The 15,850-nt window shown below is 38.7% G+C and overlaps 1 protein-coding gene across 1 annotated transcript; it reads right to left on the reverse strand.

Moving 5' to 3' along the window:
- Positions 1–378: 378 nt before the first annotated feature.
- On the reverse strand, positions 379–8,064 carry LOC132851603 (CBY1-interacting BAR domain-containing protein 2-like). The gene is made up of 9 exons (XM_060878572.1): positions 7,932–8,064; positions 6,677–6,911; positions 5,461–5,529; positions 3,668–3,769; positions 3,558–3,563; positions 3,076–3,180; positions 2,862–2,975; positions 1,628–1,789; positions 379–683 (listed from the first exon to the last, which is right to left on the reverse strand). The coding sequence occupies exons 1-9, from the start codon at positions 7,952–7,954 to the stop codon at positions 519–521; spliced, it is 981 nt and encodes a 326-aa protein (XP_060734555.1). The 5' UTR covers positions 7,955–8,064; the 3' UTR covers positions 379–518.
- Between the last annotated feature and the right edge of the window lie 7,786 nt (positions 8,065–15,850).

Genomic DNA, 15,850 nt, shown 5'->3' on the forward strand with positions numbered 1-15,850 from the left:
TTTAGAGGGTGAAGTAGATCACAACAAACTGTTTCTCATAAACTTTGGTGCCCTCTCCTGACTCAGACGTTCACATTCACCCAAAAAAACACACTCTAGTTGTTGACTTTGGGTCATTTACAGAACCAAAATCTTTTTCTTTTAATCATTAAAAAAAAAAAGATTTATTGACATCGTCACAGAATCCAAATGACTAATTGGTCTATTGGACAGTACGTTTATCGTGTTTATTATTTACAATCTATATTCTATAGGGAGTCTATTCTATATTTTATATTTTTTTATTAATCTGGTGAGGTTTATTTATATATATATAAATATATATATTATATATATAATTTATTTTTATTTTTATTTTTTAATTTTTTGTTCTGAATTATTAGATTGTTGTACAAGGTGAACAGCGCTATACATTTAGTTTTTCTTCCAATTGAGATCATTTACAAAATCTATAAATTGTGCTCCGTATCACATGACCAATAAATATAAATAAATATATACGTATATATATATATTTCTCATTTCTGTCTGAGAGTTGTGGTGTACTGAGCAGAGTAGGATTGGCGGAAAGTCTGTGGCTGCTCCGTGTCTTCCTCCGATTCATAGCTCTCCTCCTCTTCCTCCTCCTCTTCTTCCTCCTCCTCATCTATCTCCTGCTGTCTATGGAATTTTCTGCTCAGAGCCTGAAGAAGCGAGACCGCCAAACGGAAAACATCATCGTACATCATACCAGAAAACCATTCGACTCACCTAAAACTACAGGTTTGCCATATTTTCCTTTTATACCATTTTTAATTTAAAATAATTCAATAACAGCACATGACTTTTTTTCGATGAAAAACGAATCAGCCAATCAGAATGGAGAATTCACAGTGCTTTGTCAATTATGAATGAAAATCTATTATTTACACTCAAACCAGGTGAAAATAAGATATGTATTTGGTCAGTTCTTTACAGTGATGCCATATAAGAACCTTTTTTTGGGTTGGTTTTTGAAAGCAGCTTTTAATTAATGGTTCTAGCAAGAAATAAAAATAAAAAAAAATGTCATATCGTATATTATCATGTGGAAGGGCATTTTTGGTGGAAAGCTTTAAAAATAACTCAGGAACAAATCAAGGAACAAATCATTCGTTATGGAATGTTTTAGGAAACTATGAAGAACATATGAAGAACATATGAAGAACATATAAAGAACCTTCCATTGACATCCATTTTAAAAAGTTTCCATTGCACAAATGATTCTTTCTAATGAGTTTTTTAGACTATACAAATGTTTTAGATACATGACACTAAACTTCATGGCACTAAGAAAATGGGTTCTTTTATTAACAAACATTTACTAAAAGGTCCTTCCATAGAAAACCAAAAATGGTTCTTCTATGGCATCAGTGTGAAAACCCCTTTTTAGTTAAGTCGCTGCTCTGAGGAACCTTTTCCAACATGTTTATTTTTAGGAGTGATCATTTCTTCAGAATTTTTCTGAGAACCCTTGAGGAACCCTGCAGAGATATCGAATTGTAAGACCATGTACAAACCTTAAGGTGTGCTCGTCCACATTTATTATAGAAAGCAGTCATAAGTCATGATGTTTCACCTTTATCTACATTTACTTAAGTTCACGAACCTTTTTGGGCTGCTCCGAGATGCGGGTGGAGTTGGAGAGGCTCGGCTGGTGCGTCAGCGTGTAGCGCGGAGACGGAGTTGGACTCAGGTATTGAGGAAGACTGGCGATAAGAGCAGAGTTTTCCAGAAGAGGAGCAGAAATCTGGATTTGATTCCTGAAAAACTGGAGAACAAATTGAGATAAAAAAAATTCAGTATTCAATATTCAATATGCAATATTCTTTTTTTTTTTTTTTTTTTTGACAAAACAGACAGCAGATCAAAAATGTCTACACTTCATCAGCAGATCGAAAATATCTACAAATTAAAAAGCTCTGCATATGAAATAAACCCCTCCCTCGATCACGTTCTCCGATTTTCCTGCTAAACAAATTGAAGATAAATCATTTGCATATTGAAATATGATTGGTCCTTTGATTTAGTGACACAATAACCTAATACCATGCTCAAAACTGGAAGGTGTGGTATAATATATGATGACATTTAACATTAATCACTGGAGCAAAAATGAAAATGAAACAGTTATCGATTACTTAAAGAAGCATCTAAAGATCATCATCATCTTTATCACGTTGCTACATCGATGTTTCTAATGCTGTAGATAATTTAACCATGTAACAATAAGCATTAATAACAGGGAACCAACCGGTTAACAAAAAAATCAATTGTTTGCTTTTGCACTCTGAGGTTTAATTTAATTAACGATCTGCTGATGTTGTGCTTCCTGCAAGCCACAAAGAAAAGAAAGCTGCACATCAGCTCTGAACTTAAAGGTGATGTTTATTCAATCTCAGTAAAATGATCTCATTTGATTCTTTCAATTATTTGTCTTTCTGTTTTATGCTGTTGTATTAGAGCAATGTTGCAATGAGCAATCAATCTTCCTTCCTTCTTTCCTTCATTCCTTCCTTCCTTCCTTTCTTTCTTTCATATATTATTTAATCTATCTGTCCACTTATCTAACCATCCACCTACCCATCCATCCATCCATCCATCTATGCTGTTGTCTATAGATCCATCCATCCAACAATCCATCCATCCATCCATCCATCCATCCATCCGTGCCTCCTTCCATATATCATGCATTCTGTCTGTCCTTTTATCTATCTAACTAACTAAATTATCTATCTATCTATCTATCTACCTATCTATCTATCTATCTATCTATCTATCTATCTATCTATCTATCTATCTATCTATCTATCTATCTATCTAAAACAACACTTCTATTTCACCTCTAGATCTTTGTCAATGTCCATAGTTTCCAGGTTGTTGAAGGTGTGTGTATAAACCTCCAGAGCTTTGGCATGGAACAGCATCTCCACCATGATGAATTCGGTGAAGATCCTCTGAAATAAGATTTTTTTTATTTTGAATGAGGTAATCGTGTAACTCGGATGACGGAGCTGATCTTTTTGTGCACGTTGTTCTGGGGACAACTTGACTGACCTTTACATCGCATAGTTTCTGTCTCTGGAAGTCAATGATGGTTTCCTCCATTTGCCTGGAGCTCCTGTTGGCGTTGCTGCTCGCTTTCTGCACGTTTGTTTCAGCCTGGGCAGAATTAATCGAATCTAATGTGATCCCAAGTTATCGGAGGGATTCGGTTGCAGGTGTTGCTGCTAAAGGTGGTGCAACCGGTTATTAAGTTTAGATGGACAATTACTTTTCTCAGCAGTGATACTGATACTACAGTCATAACCTATTACCTTCACTAAATGATATGATTTTTTTTTCTCCTGTTCTTCTTGCCCTATATTAGATTTTGTACGAGGATCTAAAGTCATTCAGTTTGACAAATATGAGGAACTGGAAGAAATCAAAAGAGGAGCAAATACTTTTTGGCTTTTTGGTGTGTATGTAGAAATTTCCATGGATGTAATTGTGAAAAGATTATTAAATACTAAAATTATGTCCCATAACTTGTTTACCTGCGACTGATTGTACGGATTAAGGAGAATAAACATAGTGTTAAAGAAAAAACATAAATGCTATCAAGCTGTCTGTATTAAAGTATCTAGCGTCTGTTCGAGAAGGATACGATGCCCTGTCTGTCTGCTGGGTTCTTCAGACGGATCTTTTCCAACCTCTGTAGCTCTTTTATCTCTCTGTTACGATCCACACTAAACCTCTTCAAGTCTGCCTGGAAATCAAAAACATGCAGATGTTACAAATTGGGACCGATTTAGAACCTCAAAGAGAAGAGACCAAGCCCAGAGGATCCTGAGGCATCTGGAGATCTCCAGTTGGATTCCACTTCATGAAGATTTTGGACATTCGAAGATAAGTTGCTATCCCCATGAGAACATCCTCTTAATCAATCCACAAAATAGCATTCTACATATGCTGGATCTCCATCGCTATGTATTTGAAGGCTTCGGGACTAACGAGTCGGTGTTGAATCTATAATCAACTCATACTGTATGATGAGCTAAATTTTGAGTTGCTCAGGAGCTCCAAATGACTGTATATGATTGTAGAAAGGAGATCATTTATAATCACAATCTCTGGTGTCACCCAAATGAGGATGAGGTTCCCTTTTGAATCTGGTTCCTCTCAATGTTTCTTCCTCATACCTTCTAAGGGAGTTTTTATACCTTAGTTTTTATACCTCAGGCTTGCTCATTAGTAACGTGGACACATTTCTATACATTTACATAAGCATTTTATATTCTGTAAAGCTGCTTTTGAGACATTTTTTATTGTTAAAAGTCCAATACAATTAAAATTAAATTGAAATCAATTTAATTGGAATTTCATCAGAAGTCAAATGGAGTCCAGCTTTGTGCAGTTAAAGTGTTATATAAATACTACGGTGGCCGAAAAGTGCAAAAACAATTAACAAATCCGAAAACAAATGAACAAATCCGAAAACACATTAACAAATCCGAAAACACATTAACAAATCCGAAAACACATTAACAAATCCGAAAACAAATTAACAAATCCGAAAACACATTAACAAACTCGAAAACAAATTAACAAATCCGAAAACACATTAACAAATCCGAAAACACATTAACAAATCCGAAAACAAATTAACAAATCCGAAAACACATTAACAAATCCCAAAACAAATTAACAAATCCGAAAACACAACGACAAGTCAGACAACCCAGAAACGGTAGTGTATCATTTTTTTTTTTTTTTCTTGAAAACTTACCAATCATTGGACAAGACACCTGTCACTCAAGATATACAGGTATGGAATCATATGTGTAATGTGTAAAGTTCTCCGTTTAAATATAAGAAAATAACAGAATTAATCCACAGTAATCCATTCCATCCATCCATTCCAACTTTTCCCTGCAGCAGACTGTTGAACTTCATGTATACCTTGAGTGACAGGTGTCTTGTCCAATCACAAACTATAACAACCGCTTCCGGGTTGTCTGAAATGTCGTTGTGTTTTCGGATTTGTTAATGTGTTTTGGAATTTGTTCATTTGTTTTCGGATTTGTTTTGCACTTCTCGGCCACCGTAAAATACACCTGTTTCTGAAAAACCACAGAGTTTGTTCTGGGAAAGTGTCAGTCAGGATTTGGTTAAACAAAACTTCTAAGTGTCCACATTATGCTACCAGCACCATGTTTCAGAGTAAGATGAAGAGTGAACCAGTTTCCACTGTACGTACTGCTTTATCCCCAAGGGAGAGTAGAGAACTTTTCCAAGCTACAAACTTACGGCTCCCCAAACTTCTATAAATATTACATAACATGGAAAAGATGAGGGGGTGAATACTTATGCATGGCAGTGTACTGTACTGAAAGATATCCAACAATCCTCAAGTGCTTGTAGTCAATGTAATAAATAAACTTCAGATATTTAACTCACTCGTTTAGTTTTCACAATATTGCCGTAAGCCTTTAAAGGGGAGACGACACGTGTTTCCAGCCTCTCAACCTACAAAGACACAACGTCAGGCACACAAGAACAAGCAATTACTATTCTTTGGTATATTTTCAAATATTTAAAAATGGCCATTTTTTTTTTACTGTATGTATTTATTATTGAATAAATTAAATATTTAATATGGGGGGCACGATGGCTTAGTGGTTAGCACGTTCGCCTCACACCTTCAGGGTTGGGGTTCGATTCCCGCCTCCACCTTGTGTGTGTGGAGTTTGCATGTTCTCCCCGTGCCTCGGGGGTTTCCTCCGGGTACTCCGGTTTCCTCCCCCGGTCCAAAGACATGCATGGTAGGTTGATTGGCATCTCTTGAAAATTGTCCGTAGTGTGTGATTGTGTGAGTGAATGAGAGTGTGTGTGTGTGCCCTGTGATGGGTTGGCACTCCGTCCAGGGTGTATCCTGCCTTGATGCCCGATGACGCCTGAGATAGGCACAGGCTCCCTGTGACCCGAGGTAGTTCGGATAAGCGGTAGAAGATGAGTGAGTGAGAGAGATATTTAATACTGTATTTGCATGACTGTAGTTAAAAAAAACAACATTTAATTAAGTATAAAAATAAATATATATTTAAAAGTTATATATTCCTACATCATATAGGTTTTTATTCACGACATTCATTCACTCATCTTCTACCGCTTATCCGAACTACCTCGGGTCACGGGGAGCCTGTGCCTATCTCAGGCGTCATCGGGCATCAAGGCAGGATACACCCTGGACGGAGTGCCAACCCATCACAGGGCACACACACACACTCTCATTCACTCACACAATCACACACTATGGACAATTTTCCAGAGATGCCAATCAACCTACCATGCATGTCTTTGGACCGGGGGAGGAAACCGGAGTACCCGGAGGAAACCCCCGAGGCACGGGGAGAACATGCAAACTCCACACACACAAGGTGGAGGCGGGAATCGAACCCCCGAAACTGGAGGTGTGAGGCGAACGTGATAACCACTAAGCCACCGTGCCCCCTTAATCACGACATATAATTTTTATATCATTTCTATATGCTATATCAATATTCTATTGGCATGTGTTCTGGAAATTCTATATTCTCCTATATTCATTTTAATATTAATATATTTTCTGTAGTGGCTTCAGATACTGGACAGTAGAAATTTCATTTCCTCTCACTTCAGCCTGTCTGTAATCTTGCACCATGGCCAAATCTTCGGACAAGTTCTTCAGGCAGATTCTGAACTCGGGGCCTTCGGTGCTGGCGTATTCCTGCATCTGCTGGACGAGCGAGTCGGCTTTATCTCTCAGTTTAGCGGTTTTACGCGTGTATGAAGCGAGCAGTGTGCAGAACTGACCCATGTACTTCTCAGTGTTGCTTATGGACAACTCCATACTCTTCAGCTGTGCGTCTCTGAAAACAAAAACGCAATTAAATACGACCGAGTACAAAATAAAATAAAGCAGAAAATAAAGAGGAAAAGCGAAATGTGATAGAAATCTTATAGGAAAATAAAAATCCTGTGTTTTACTATTTATAGTCCTGTAAATCATTCAGCTCTAATACATAAAAAAATAAATTAAGTCCGATAGAAAAACATGTGCCTTGAAGTATTTCCATTTCCATTTAACTGCATGAGTATGAGTTTAGTCAGAGAAGCAACCGAGATGCTATCACCATCACGCTTCACTGTAAGATGATGTTATCAGGCTGATATAACAAACTGCTTTCTGCTAAACGTACTGGGGTTTGTTTTTGCCCTAAAAGAGAGCAATTAGACACACAGAATAACCTTCTTCTTCTTCTTTCGGCTTTTCCCTTCAGTGGTCTCCACAGCGAATCATCTCTCTCCACCTATCCCTATCTTCTGCATCCTCAACACTTGCACCCACTAGCTTCCTATCCTCATTAATTACATCCGTATACCTTCTCTTTGGCCTTCTTCTTTGCCTCCTGCCTGGCAGCTCCATGTCCAACATTCTCCTACCAATACAGTATACTCACTCTCCCTCCTCTGAACATGTCCAAACCATCTTAATCTGGTCTCCCTACTGTAACTTTGTCCCCCAAACGTCCAACATGACCTGTCCCTCTGATGTACTCGTTCCTAATCCTGTCCGATCTCGTCACTCCCAAAGAGAACCTCGACACCTTCAGCTCGGCTACCTCTACACACGGAATAATAATAACAATAATAATTGCAATGATAACTGATAAATATTAAATATAAACCTTCTCTATATACGTTGTACAGTATCCTAGTTTAAAGATTGCGATAAAACCGACAAATACAGAAGGTTCGTAAAAAACTTGGCCTGGTTTTCACTGTGTATTCTAAATGAGCATGTGAGATATACGTGAAATATAAGACCCATGTTTATTATCTAATCATTTAATCTGATTAATCTGTGCGTCAGATGAATTCAACCATACCTCGAGAAGATTGAAGAGGTCATGGTGGGATGAAAACCCGATTCTTTTCTTTCTCAGGTTGGTTCCTTTGCTAAAGAACATGTAAATGAGCCGTTGCTGTGGAGATGTCAACAAACCGACTCGTCATATTGCGTGGTTTTCTTCTTGGCCACTAGACGGCAGCAGAGTCATTCTAGTAAATCCATGAACGTTTAGAAAAGCATTCATGTTTAGTGCACAGTGTTGTTTTTTTTACTGTAGGTTATGTTGTGTATGATTCTTTTGCCCTTTTTATGTTTATAGGTTTGGGTGTTGAATAATGACGGTAATCAGGGTTTGATACCTGAGCTGAATTTCCCTTGAGGAGAAGTGTTGTGATAAACTCTGCAGAATAAAAGAAACAGAGGATCCCTGAGGTATAAACGAATGATGTGTCATTCGCAAAAGAGTCGACTCTTTGAGTCGGTTCTTCCAGGTGATTACTGAGAGCCGACTCTGTTCAGCTTGTTAAAGTAGATGAATCAATTCGGTTCGAATCAGTCCTTTTATGTGTATTTTGTAGAGTTAGCGGTGGTTTTTTGTTTGTTTGTTTTGTTTTGTTTTCCTTTTCCTTACTAAATGCTGTTTAAACTTTAATTTACTAGGTAAAGTAGGCCTTCAGTTTAAGCAATAGGTAGGCAAAAAGAACAAAAGAGTCGACTCCTATTTGTGAATCAAATGAGCATACTCACTAAAAATAAACAATAAAAAATGTTCAATTTTGATCCCTCTCTCTCACTCACTCATCTTGTACCACTTATCCGAACTACCTCGGGTCACGGGGAGCCTGTGCCTATCTCAGGCATCATCGGGCATCAAGGCAGGATACAACCTGACGGAGTGCCAACCCATCACAGGGCACACACACACACACACTCTCATTCACTCACGCAATCACATGCTACGGACAATCTTCCAGAGATGCCAATCAACCTACCATGCATGTCTTTGGACCGGGGGAGGAAACCGGAGTACCCGGAGGAAACCCCCGAGGCACAGGGAGAACATGCAAACTCCACACACACAAGGTGGAGGCAGGAATCGAACCCCCAACCCTGGAGGTGTGAGGCGAACGTACTAACCACTAAGCCACCGTGCCAATCCCCCATCAAACGAAAGATAAATCCCCCATCAAACGAAAGTTAAAGATTTTATTATAGTAAGCAATCTGGTCCAGCGATCTTTCCTTCAAAAACGTTATCATGATAAATGTCATGTAATGTAAAGACATGATAGACATTGTAAATATGTTGGACGTTAAAGAATTCAAAAGCTTAACTTTAAATTGCTGAAATATTTACAGACTGCATAAGAACCTTTCACTGAATCAGAAACGTTCAGATGGACATCAGGTTATAATTCTAAATAATTCATATATTATTTCAATTTCTTTCCCCTGGGAAACATGACATTAATTCCAGAGCAAGAGTTCTTTCTTTACTGTAAAGAAAAGGCCTGTGAGAATTCTTTCTTTACTGTAAGACTCTCTAATCAGAGCGTTCACCTTCTCCCTGACTCACGAGACAGGCAGCAGATCGTAATTCATCACTGGCGTCTCCGCGTAGCTTGTTTTCTGTTCTTTCCTGTCCGTCTCTCTGTATCCGTCCTCTCCCATGTCGCTGTCGGGGATGTGATGAGGTCAGAGCTTCCTGACGTGAGGACTGAGGCTCTCTGATGACCGTGATGGAGGAGGTGTGTGTTTACAAATGAGGAGAGAGAGAATGCCTGCCAGACCACAACCATAATACAAGCCTCAGGCCAGACACACACACACACACACACACACACACACGATCAAAACAGGCCAAAACCTCAGGCGTATTCTACGAGACACGAACACACGGATACAAAATGTGGTGATGATGTCCAAAGATTCAAAGCTTCTACTAAAACTATAGAAGTTTGGAGAGATACATGTGATTAGGAACGAGGTACATTTATAGAGACACAGAAGCTGCAATAAAGTTATTCAAACTGTTTTCTGCGTGCAGTTCACACTGTCCTCCAATGTCTCTGTTATGTCTCACTCCACAGTGGTGTTATTATGAAGCTCATATGAAAGTAGACACTCAGGACTTTGTCGTGTTTTATCACTATGTCTGTTTTTCTCTATAATATTAGATGTGATACTTTTCTATGAATATATCAGCAGTTCCATTCCTCTGGGACACCAGTGTACTAGTAAAAAGGGTGAAAGAAAGAAAGAAAGAAAGAAAGAAAGAAAGAAAGAAAGAAAGAAAGAAAGAAAGAAAGAAAGAAAGAAAGAAAGAAAGGAATGATAAGAAAGAAAGAAAAGAAAAGAAAGAAGGAAAGAAAAAGAAAGAAAGAAAGAAAGAAAGAAAGAAAGAAAGAAAGAAAGAAAGAAAGAAAACGAAAGTAAGAAAGAAAGAAAGAAATGATAAGAAAGAAAGAAAAGAAAAGAATGGTAAGGACGAAAGAAAGAAAGAAAGAAAGAAAGAAAGAAAGAAAGAAAGAAAGAAAGAAATGATAAGAAAGAAAGAAAAAGAAAGAAATGATAAGAAAGAAAGTAAAGAAAAGAAAAGAATGGTAAGGACGAAAGAAAGAAAGAAAGAAAGAAAGAAAGAAGGAAAGAAAGAAAGAAAGAAAGAAAGAAAGAAAGAAAGATACGTCTTTATACGTCTTTCACTGCAGCAATTTAACAATAATGATCTGTTTGAAGTTACATGTGCTATGATACGAATCACACAGGAAATGAATTCATTTATTAAACAGTTATAAACAGCTTTTTCTTCATCGCTACATCTTCTTTATTTCCTCATGAAGTTCCTGAGATTAAAGAAGTTACTGAGAAACCACAAAGCTCGAACTCTTCTACGCTGCAGATTTTCTCGTTAAAACTTACTGACTGTTAAAGTGCTGTTTTGTTGCTGTTGTTATCATGAGCTTCTGATTGATGACGATGTCAGTCAACATTTAGTTTTATTTCAGTATGCATCAAAAAAGGAGCTGAGGTTTAGGGATGTGATCAATGGCCTTCCCTGTGATGAACACGAGTGTATGAGGGAGAAGAGAAAAAGATCTTCTGGGATTTATGGAAGTAAGTGATACGATTTTAGTCAGCTGAAGTGGAGCGTCAGGCAGAGAGCAAGTCTGTATTGTAGCCCTGTGGGAGCGATTACGCCGTCAGGAAGCCGTGTGTAATACATTAAAAAGCGAGAGAGATTTATTTTATGTGTCAGTGATCAGTAAAACATGCAGGTCCATTAGAGTCATGAATTAAGAGCTGAACTGTAGAATATTAGAGCTCACAGATTGGAGTCTGGCTCTGACTGCTCACTTTATGACCACTGATGTTTTCTTCTAGTACTGTGTGTGTGTGTGTGTGTGTGTATATATGTGTGTGTATATGTGTGTGTGTGTGTGTGGGGGTGTGTGTGTGTGTGTGTGTGTGTGTGTGTGTGTGTGTGTGTGTGTGTGTGTGTGTGTGTGTGTATGTGGGGGTGTGTGTGTATATGTGTGTGTGTGTATGTGTGTGTATGTGTGGGTGTGTATGTGGGTGTGTGTGTGTGTATGTGTGTGTGTGTGTGTGTATGTGGGGGTGTGTGTGTATGTGTGTGTGTGTGTGTGTGTGTGTGTGTGTGTGTGTATGTGGGGGTGTGTGTGTATGTGTGTGTGTATGTGTGTGTGTATGTGTGTGTGTGTGTGTACCATGTCTGGCAACAGAAAACAGAAATTGTTTAGATTTTTTATTTTTGAAAACAGAAATTGAATTTGATTTGACTATTATCTTTTTTCTTTTCTTTTCTTTACTTTTCATTTCATATTTCTTTTCTTTTCTTTTCTCCTCTCAAATCAACCCCACCCACTATATAGTATTTTATTTCTACCATACAGGAGATTAATCATAATACATTCTCTCTCTCTCTCTTTTTTTTATTTCTTTCAGAAGCCGAAATGTCAAATGTTTCTCAGAACAGCAAAACTCATCAAAACATCAAAATCTTTTATTATATTTGTACTTATATAATTATATATTATACTTATATTTTTCTTAAAATATTAAATTCTCAACCTTTTACCTTATTGACTCTTAATCTCAAAGCTACTTAAGATTCCAGATAAAAAAAAAATACGTTATTAAAATCTCCGGTTATATCTTTTGTTTTTTTAATAATCTCATAACATTATAAATAATTTTATACACTAGGGTCAATATATTTTTTGACTAAAATGACACGTTTGTAAGTATTATCATGACCTCTGTTTTTATTCTCATGGACTTTAATAAGTATTTTTTTGGTGGTTTTAAAAACCGTTCTGTAAATTTATACGAGGAAATTCTGCATAAATGAAACTATACTGACGAAGTACTTTAGTCAGACGCGTGTTTAGCACACGGACCGGATTTTCTATAAATAAAATAATAAACAGAACTTAAGTGAAACTTGTAACAAACCAAGGCTTGCATCATTTAAACCATGAGTATGTTTACTTTAACTGAAGACACTGGCATTATTTTAATAATTTGGCATCTGGTGACAATTTCATTTCTTATGGCTTCAATTAAAAAATAAATAAATAAATAAATAAAATCAAGGGGGCACGGTGGCTTAGTGGTTAGTACATTCGCCTCACACCTCCAGGATTCACACACCTTGTGTGTGTGGAGTTTGCATGTTCTCCCCGTGCCTCGGGGGTTTCCTCCGGGTACTCCGGTTTCCTCCCCCGGTCCAAAGACATGCATGGTAGGTTGATTGGCATCTCTGGAAAATTGTCCGTAGTGTGTGAGTGTATGAGTGAATGAGAGTGTGTGTGTGTGTGTGTGCCCTGTGATGGGTTGGCACTCCGTCCAGGGTGTATCCTGCCTTGATGCCCGATGACGCCTGAGATAGGCACAGGCTCCCCGTGACCCGAGGTAGTTCGGATAAGCGGTAGAAAATGAATGAATGAATAAAATCAAACTGTTGTTGTTATAGAAACTTAACACCTTCTGACCAATCAGAAAATTCTCTAGGTTCTTGTTAAGGACCAGGAAGTGTTTTTGCAACTGAAATGGAAAAAAACGGTGTGTGTGCAGAAACTAGTGTGTGTGTGTGTGTGTGTGTGTGTGTGTGTGTGTGAAAGCATTAAGCAGCTTTGTGGTTCGTATGTGGGTCTTTGAAAGAGGACTTGAGTGTGTGTGTGTGTGTGTGTGTGTGTGTTTATAGTTTGGCGTCAAGGCAGGCGATGCGGTCAGTGTCGATGTGCCAACAGTAACAGACTCTAAGAGTGTGTGTGAAAGAGCTTTTCACAAGTCAATGACACACCAAAACGATTTCCTCGGCCTCCTCGTGTCCTCCGTCTGTCAGCCACTCACAGGTTCTCTCCTAAAATTCAGCTCTACTTAACCTTCTTAAGAACCTCAGACATTCTCTGACTGTTCTGCATATTTAAAAAAATTGCAAATAAAAATATCAAATCCAGAACCATGTTCTTCGGTTGTGTCTTTCTGGAGGAGAGATTAAATGTTTTATGTAGAAAAAAGTGGATTCTTCTAAGTGATGGAGAAAAGTGACACAAACTTCATATTTTCCTGCTCTTCATGTGTAATTCAGGTGTTTTTGTCCTCCGCATGTGATTTTGTGACATGATTGAATATTATTATATATATCTGGTGGTCCAGCAGCAGGATCTGGTTGGATTCCTGGTCTCAAGCCTGGATAAAATGGGAGGGTGGATCAGGAAGGGGATCCACTCACTCACTCACTCACTCATTTTCTACCGCTTATCCGAACTAACTCGGGTCACAGGGAGCCTGTGCCTATCTCAGGCGTCATCGGGCATCAAGGCAGGATACACCCTGGACGGAGTGCCAACCCATCACAGGGCACACACACACACACTCTCATTCACTCACGCAATCACACACTACGAACAATTTTCCAGAGATGCCAATCAACCTACCTTGCATGTCTTTGGACCGGGGGAGGAAACCGGAGTACCCGGAGGAAACCCCCGAGGCACGGGGAGAACATGCAAACTCCACACACACAAGGTGGAGGTGGGAATCGAACCCCCAACCCTGGAGGTGTGAGGCGAACGTACTAACCACTAAGCCACCGTGCCCCCCAAAGGGGCACGGTGTAAAATCAAATATATGCAGATATGATGATGGCGATCCTGGTTGTTCCTTTGGTTGTTCACGTGACCACAGTCTCATAGCTCGTGTACATTTAATTCACGTCAATAAAACCCTGAACCTTTGGATCCTTGGAGCTTATTTATCAATCATTAAGTAAAGTTGTGTTTAAATGTGCTTGAAGGTCAAACCAAACTAAAATTTAAAAAAAAGGAAGCACTTGAGATTTTTTATTTATTAAAGAACACATCGCACCTTTTTATGTTTCGGAAGATAACAGAAAAAAGTTTCTTCCTGATTTTGTGTAAGTAATTTCAGCTAGATTTCTGTTTTTCTCTCTCTTGAAGAAAACAGCTCTTTATGCTAAAGAGAAGTAAACTGTGAACTCTTTTGTTCTTACTGACTGCTGCAATGTACTGACACTGGAGACTCCTTCCGTAAACGCTAGGTGAACGTCTCCTAACGGGAAATGACTATAAGGTTTTTTTAGATTTTTATTAAAATCTGCCATAGAGTTTCCTGTAAACGAGCTGTTACTATAGCGATGAATAGTAAGAGTGCAGTGATTCGCAGCCTTCTGACCAATCAGCTTTTAGAATCCAACCGCACTGTGATTACTAACTGGAGCAAGTGAATAACATCATACGGACTGTTATAACTCTTTCACGTACGATCTACAGCACAGCCAGTGTATTGATCTTTAATGTATTATGTTTCACTGCTTCGCCATCTTTCTTCCTGTTCTGTTCATCCTGCTGTGAAATGGCCTCTCCATCACTCCTTCATTTTTGTCCTTTCCTCCGCCCATCTAATAATCTCCCCTTGTCTCTTAGTGTGCTGCCAAACCAGCCTTACAAGTGTGTGTGTGTGTGTGTGTGTGTGTGTGTGTGTGAGGGAATGGGAATCCTGCATGATGTTTCCACTGCTACTCAGATGAAAAGTTTCCCTTCGCTTCAGAGCCCCCGCGCCCTAAATAAACACTCCTAATTGGCTGTGGAGCCCCAGTAGTCTGGCGTTTCGGAAAGTCTTGCAGAGAGAGAGAAAGAGACAGACCTGGTCCAGAACTGTCCTGCTAGTTTGGCACATACAGAGTGAGTGTGTGTGTGTGTGTGTGTGTGTGTGTGTGAGTGTGTATTGTGGTTTTACTGAAATCTTCAGCATGCACTAAATAATCGTCTTTGTTTAGTCATACTTAAGACGGTGGTCTTTTGCGATCCGTACTCATCACTCTGTACGACACGATCCTGATAAAATCTTGGCTGGAATCGATGACACGTTGTACGATAAAATGTCTTCACCATGTCAGATTACACAATAAAGAGCCTTTAACAATAAGCCCGTAATCGTTTCTGTTATAGAGTCTGTTTTATGTCATGAATCACTGTGATTCAGGGCTCGTGTAGAAACAAGCTTGTGTAAGTAGAAACATTCCTCGAACTCAGACTGAGGTAATAGGAATTTAGTTTTCTTCATGTATGTTAGCATGTTCCGTTTACATTTCACTGTCCTGTACATATTTTTGGAAATCCCACGCCAGGGATGTTCTAAACCCGAACCAGGACAGACCGACAGGCCTTTAGAATGTCATGTACAAAGGGTGCAATCTTTCTTTTCACCTCAAGGTGGCAGCAAATCCACGATAACACAGTTAGCTAAATTTCAAGAAACTTTTTTCTCTCCTGAAAAATATTTTCCAGAATGATATCGAGTCAAAATGTGCAAAGGTAACAGCGAGAAGGACGATTTCAAAAGAGTCGGAAACCTACAGCGTCCTTAACTGGAGTGAAATTCCAACCGAGTGTTTGAAATGACGACGTAACTT

Source organism: Tachysurus vachellii, chromosome 9 (genome assembly GCF_030014155.1).
Source record: "Tachysurus vachellii isolate PV-2020 chromosome 9, HZAU_Pvac_v1, whole genome shotgun sequence".
NCBI lineage: Eukaryota > Metazoa > Chordata > Actinopteri > Siluriformes > Bagridae > Tachysurus > Tachysurus vachellii.

What these genes read in the sequence shown, in the direction of transcription:
- LOC132851603 (XM_060878572.1), bottom strand. Translation starts at nt 7,954, where the DNA reads ATGACCTCTTCAATCTTCTCGAG. An exon ending in ACCTCTTCAATCTTCTCGAG is followed by an intron (nt 6,912 to 7,931) that starts GTATGGTTGAAT and finishes TTTTGTTTTCAG; the next exon opens with AGACGCACAGCTGAAGAGTA. An exon ending in ATATTGTGAAAACTAAACGA is followed by an intron (nt 3,770 to 5,460) that starts GTGAGTTAAATA and finishes TTTGATTTCCAG; the next exon opens with GCAGACTTGAAGAGGTTTAG.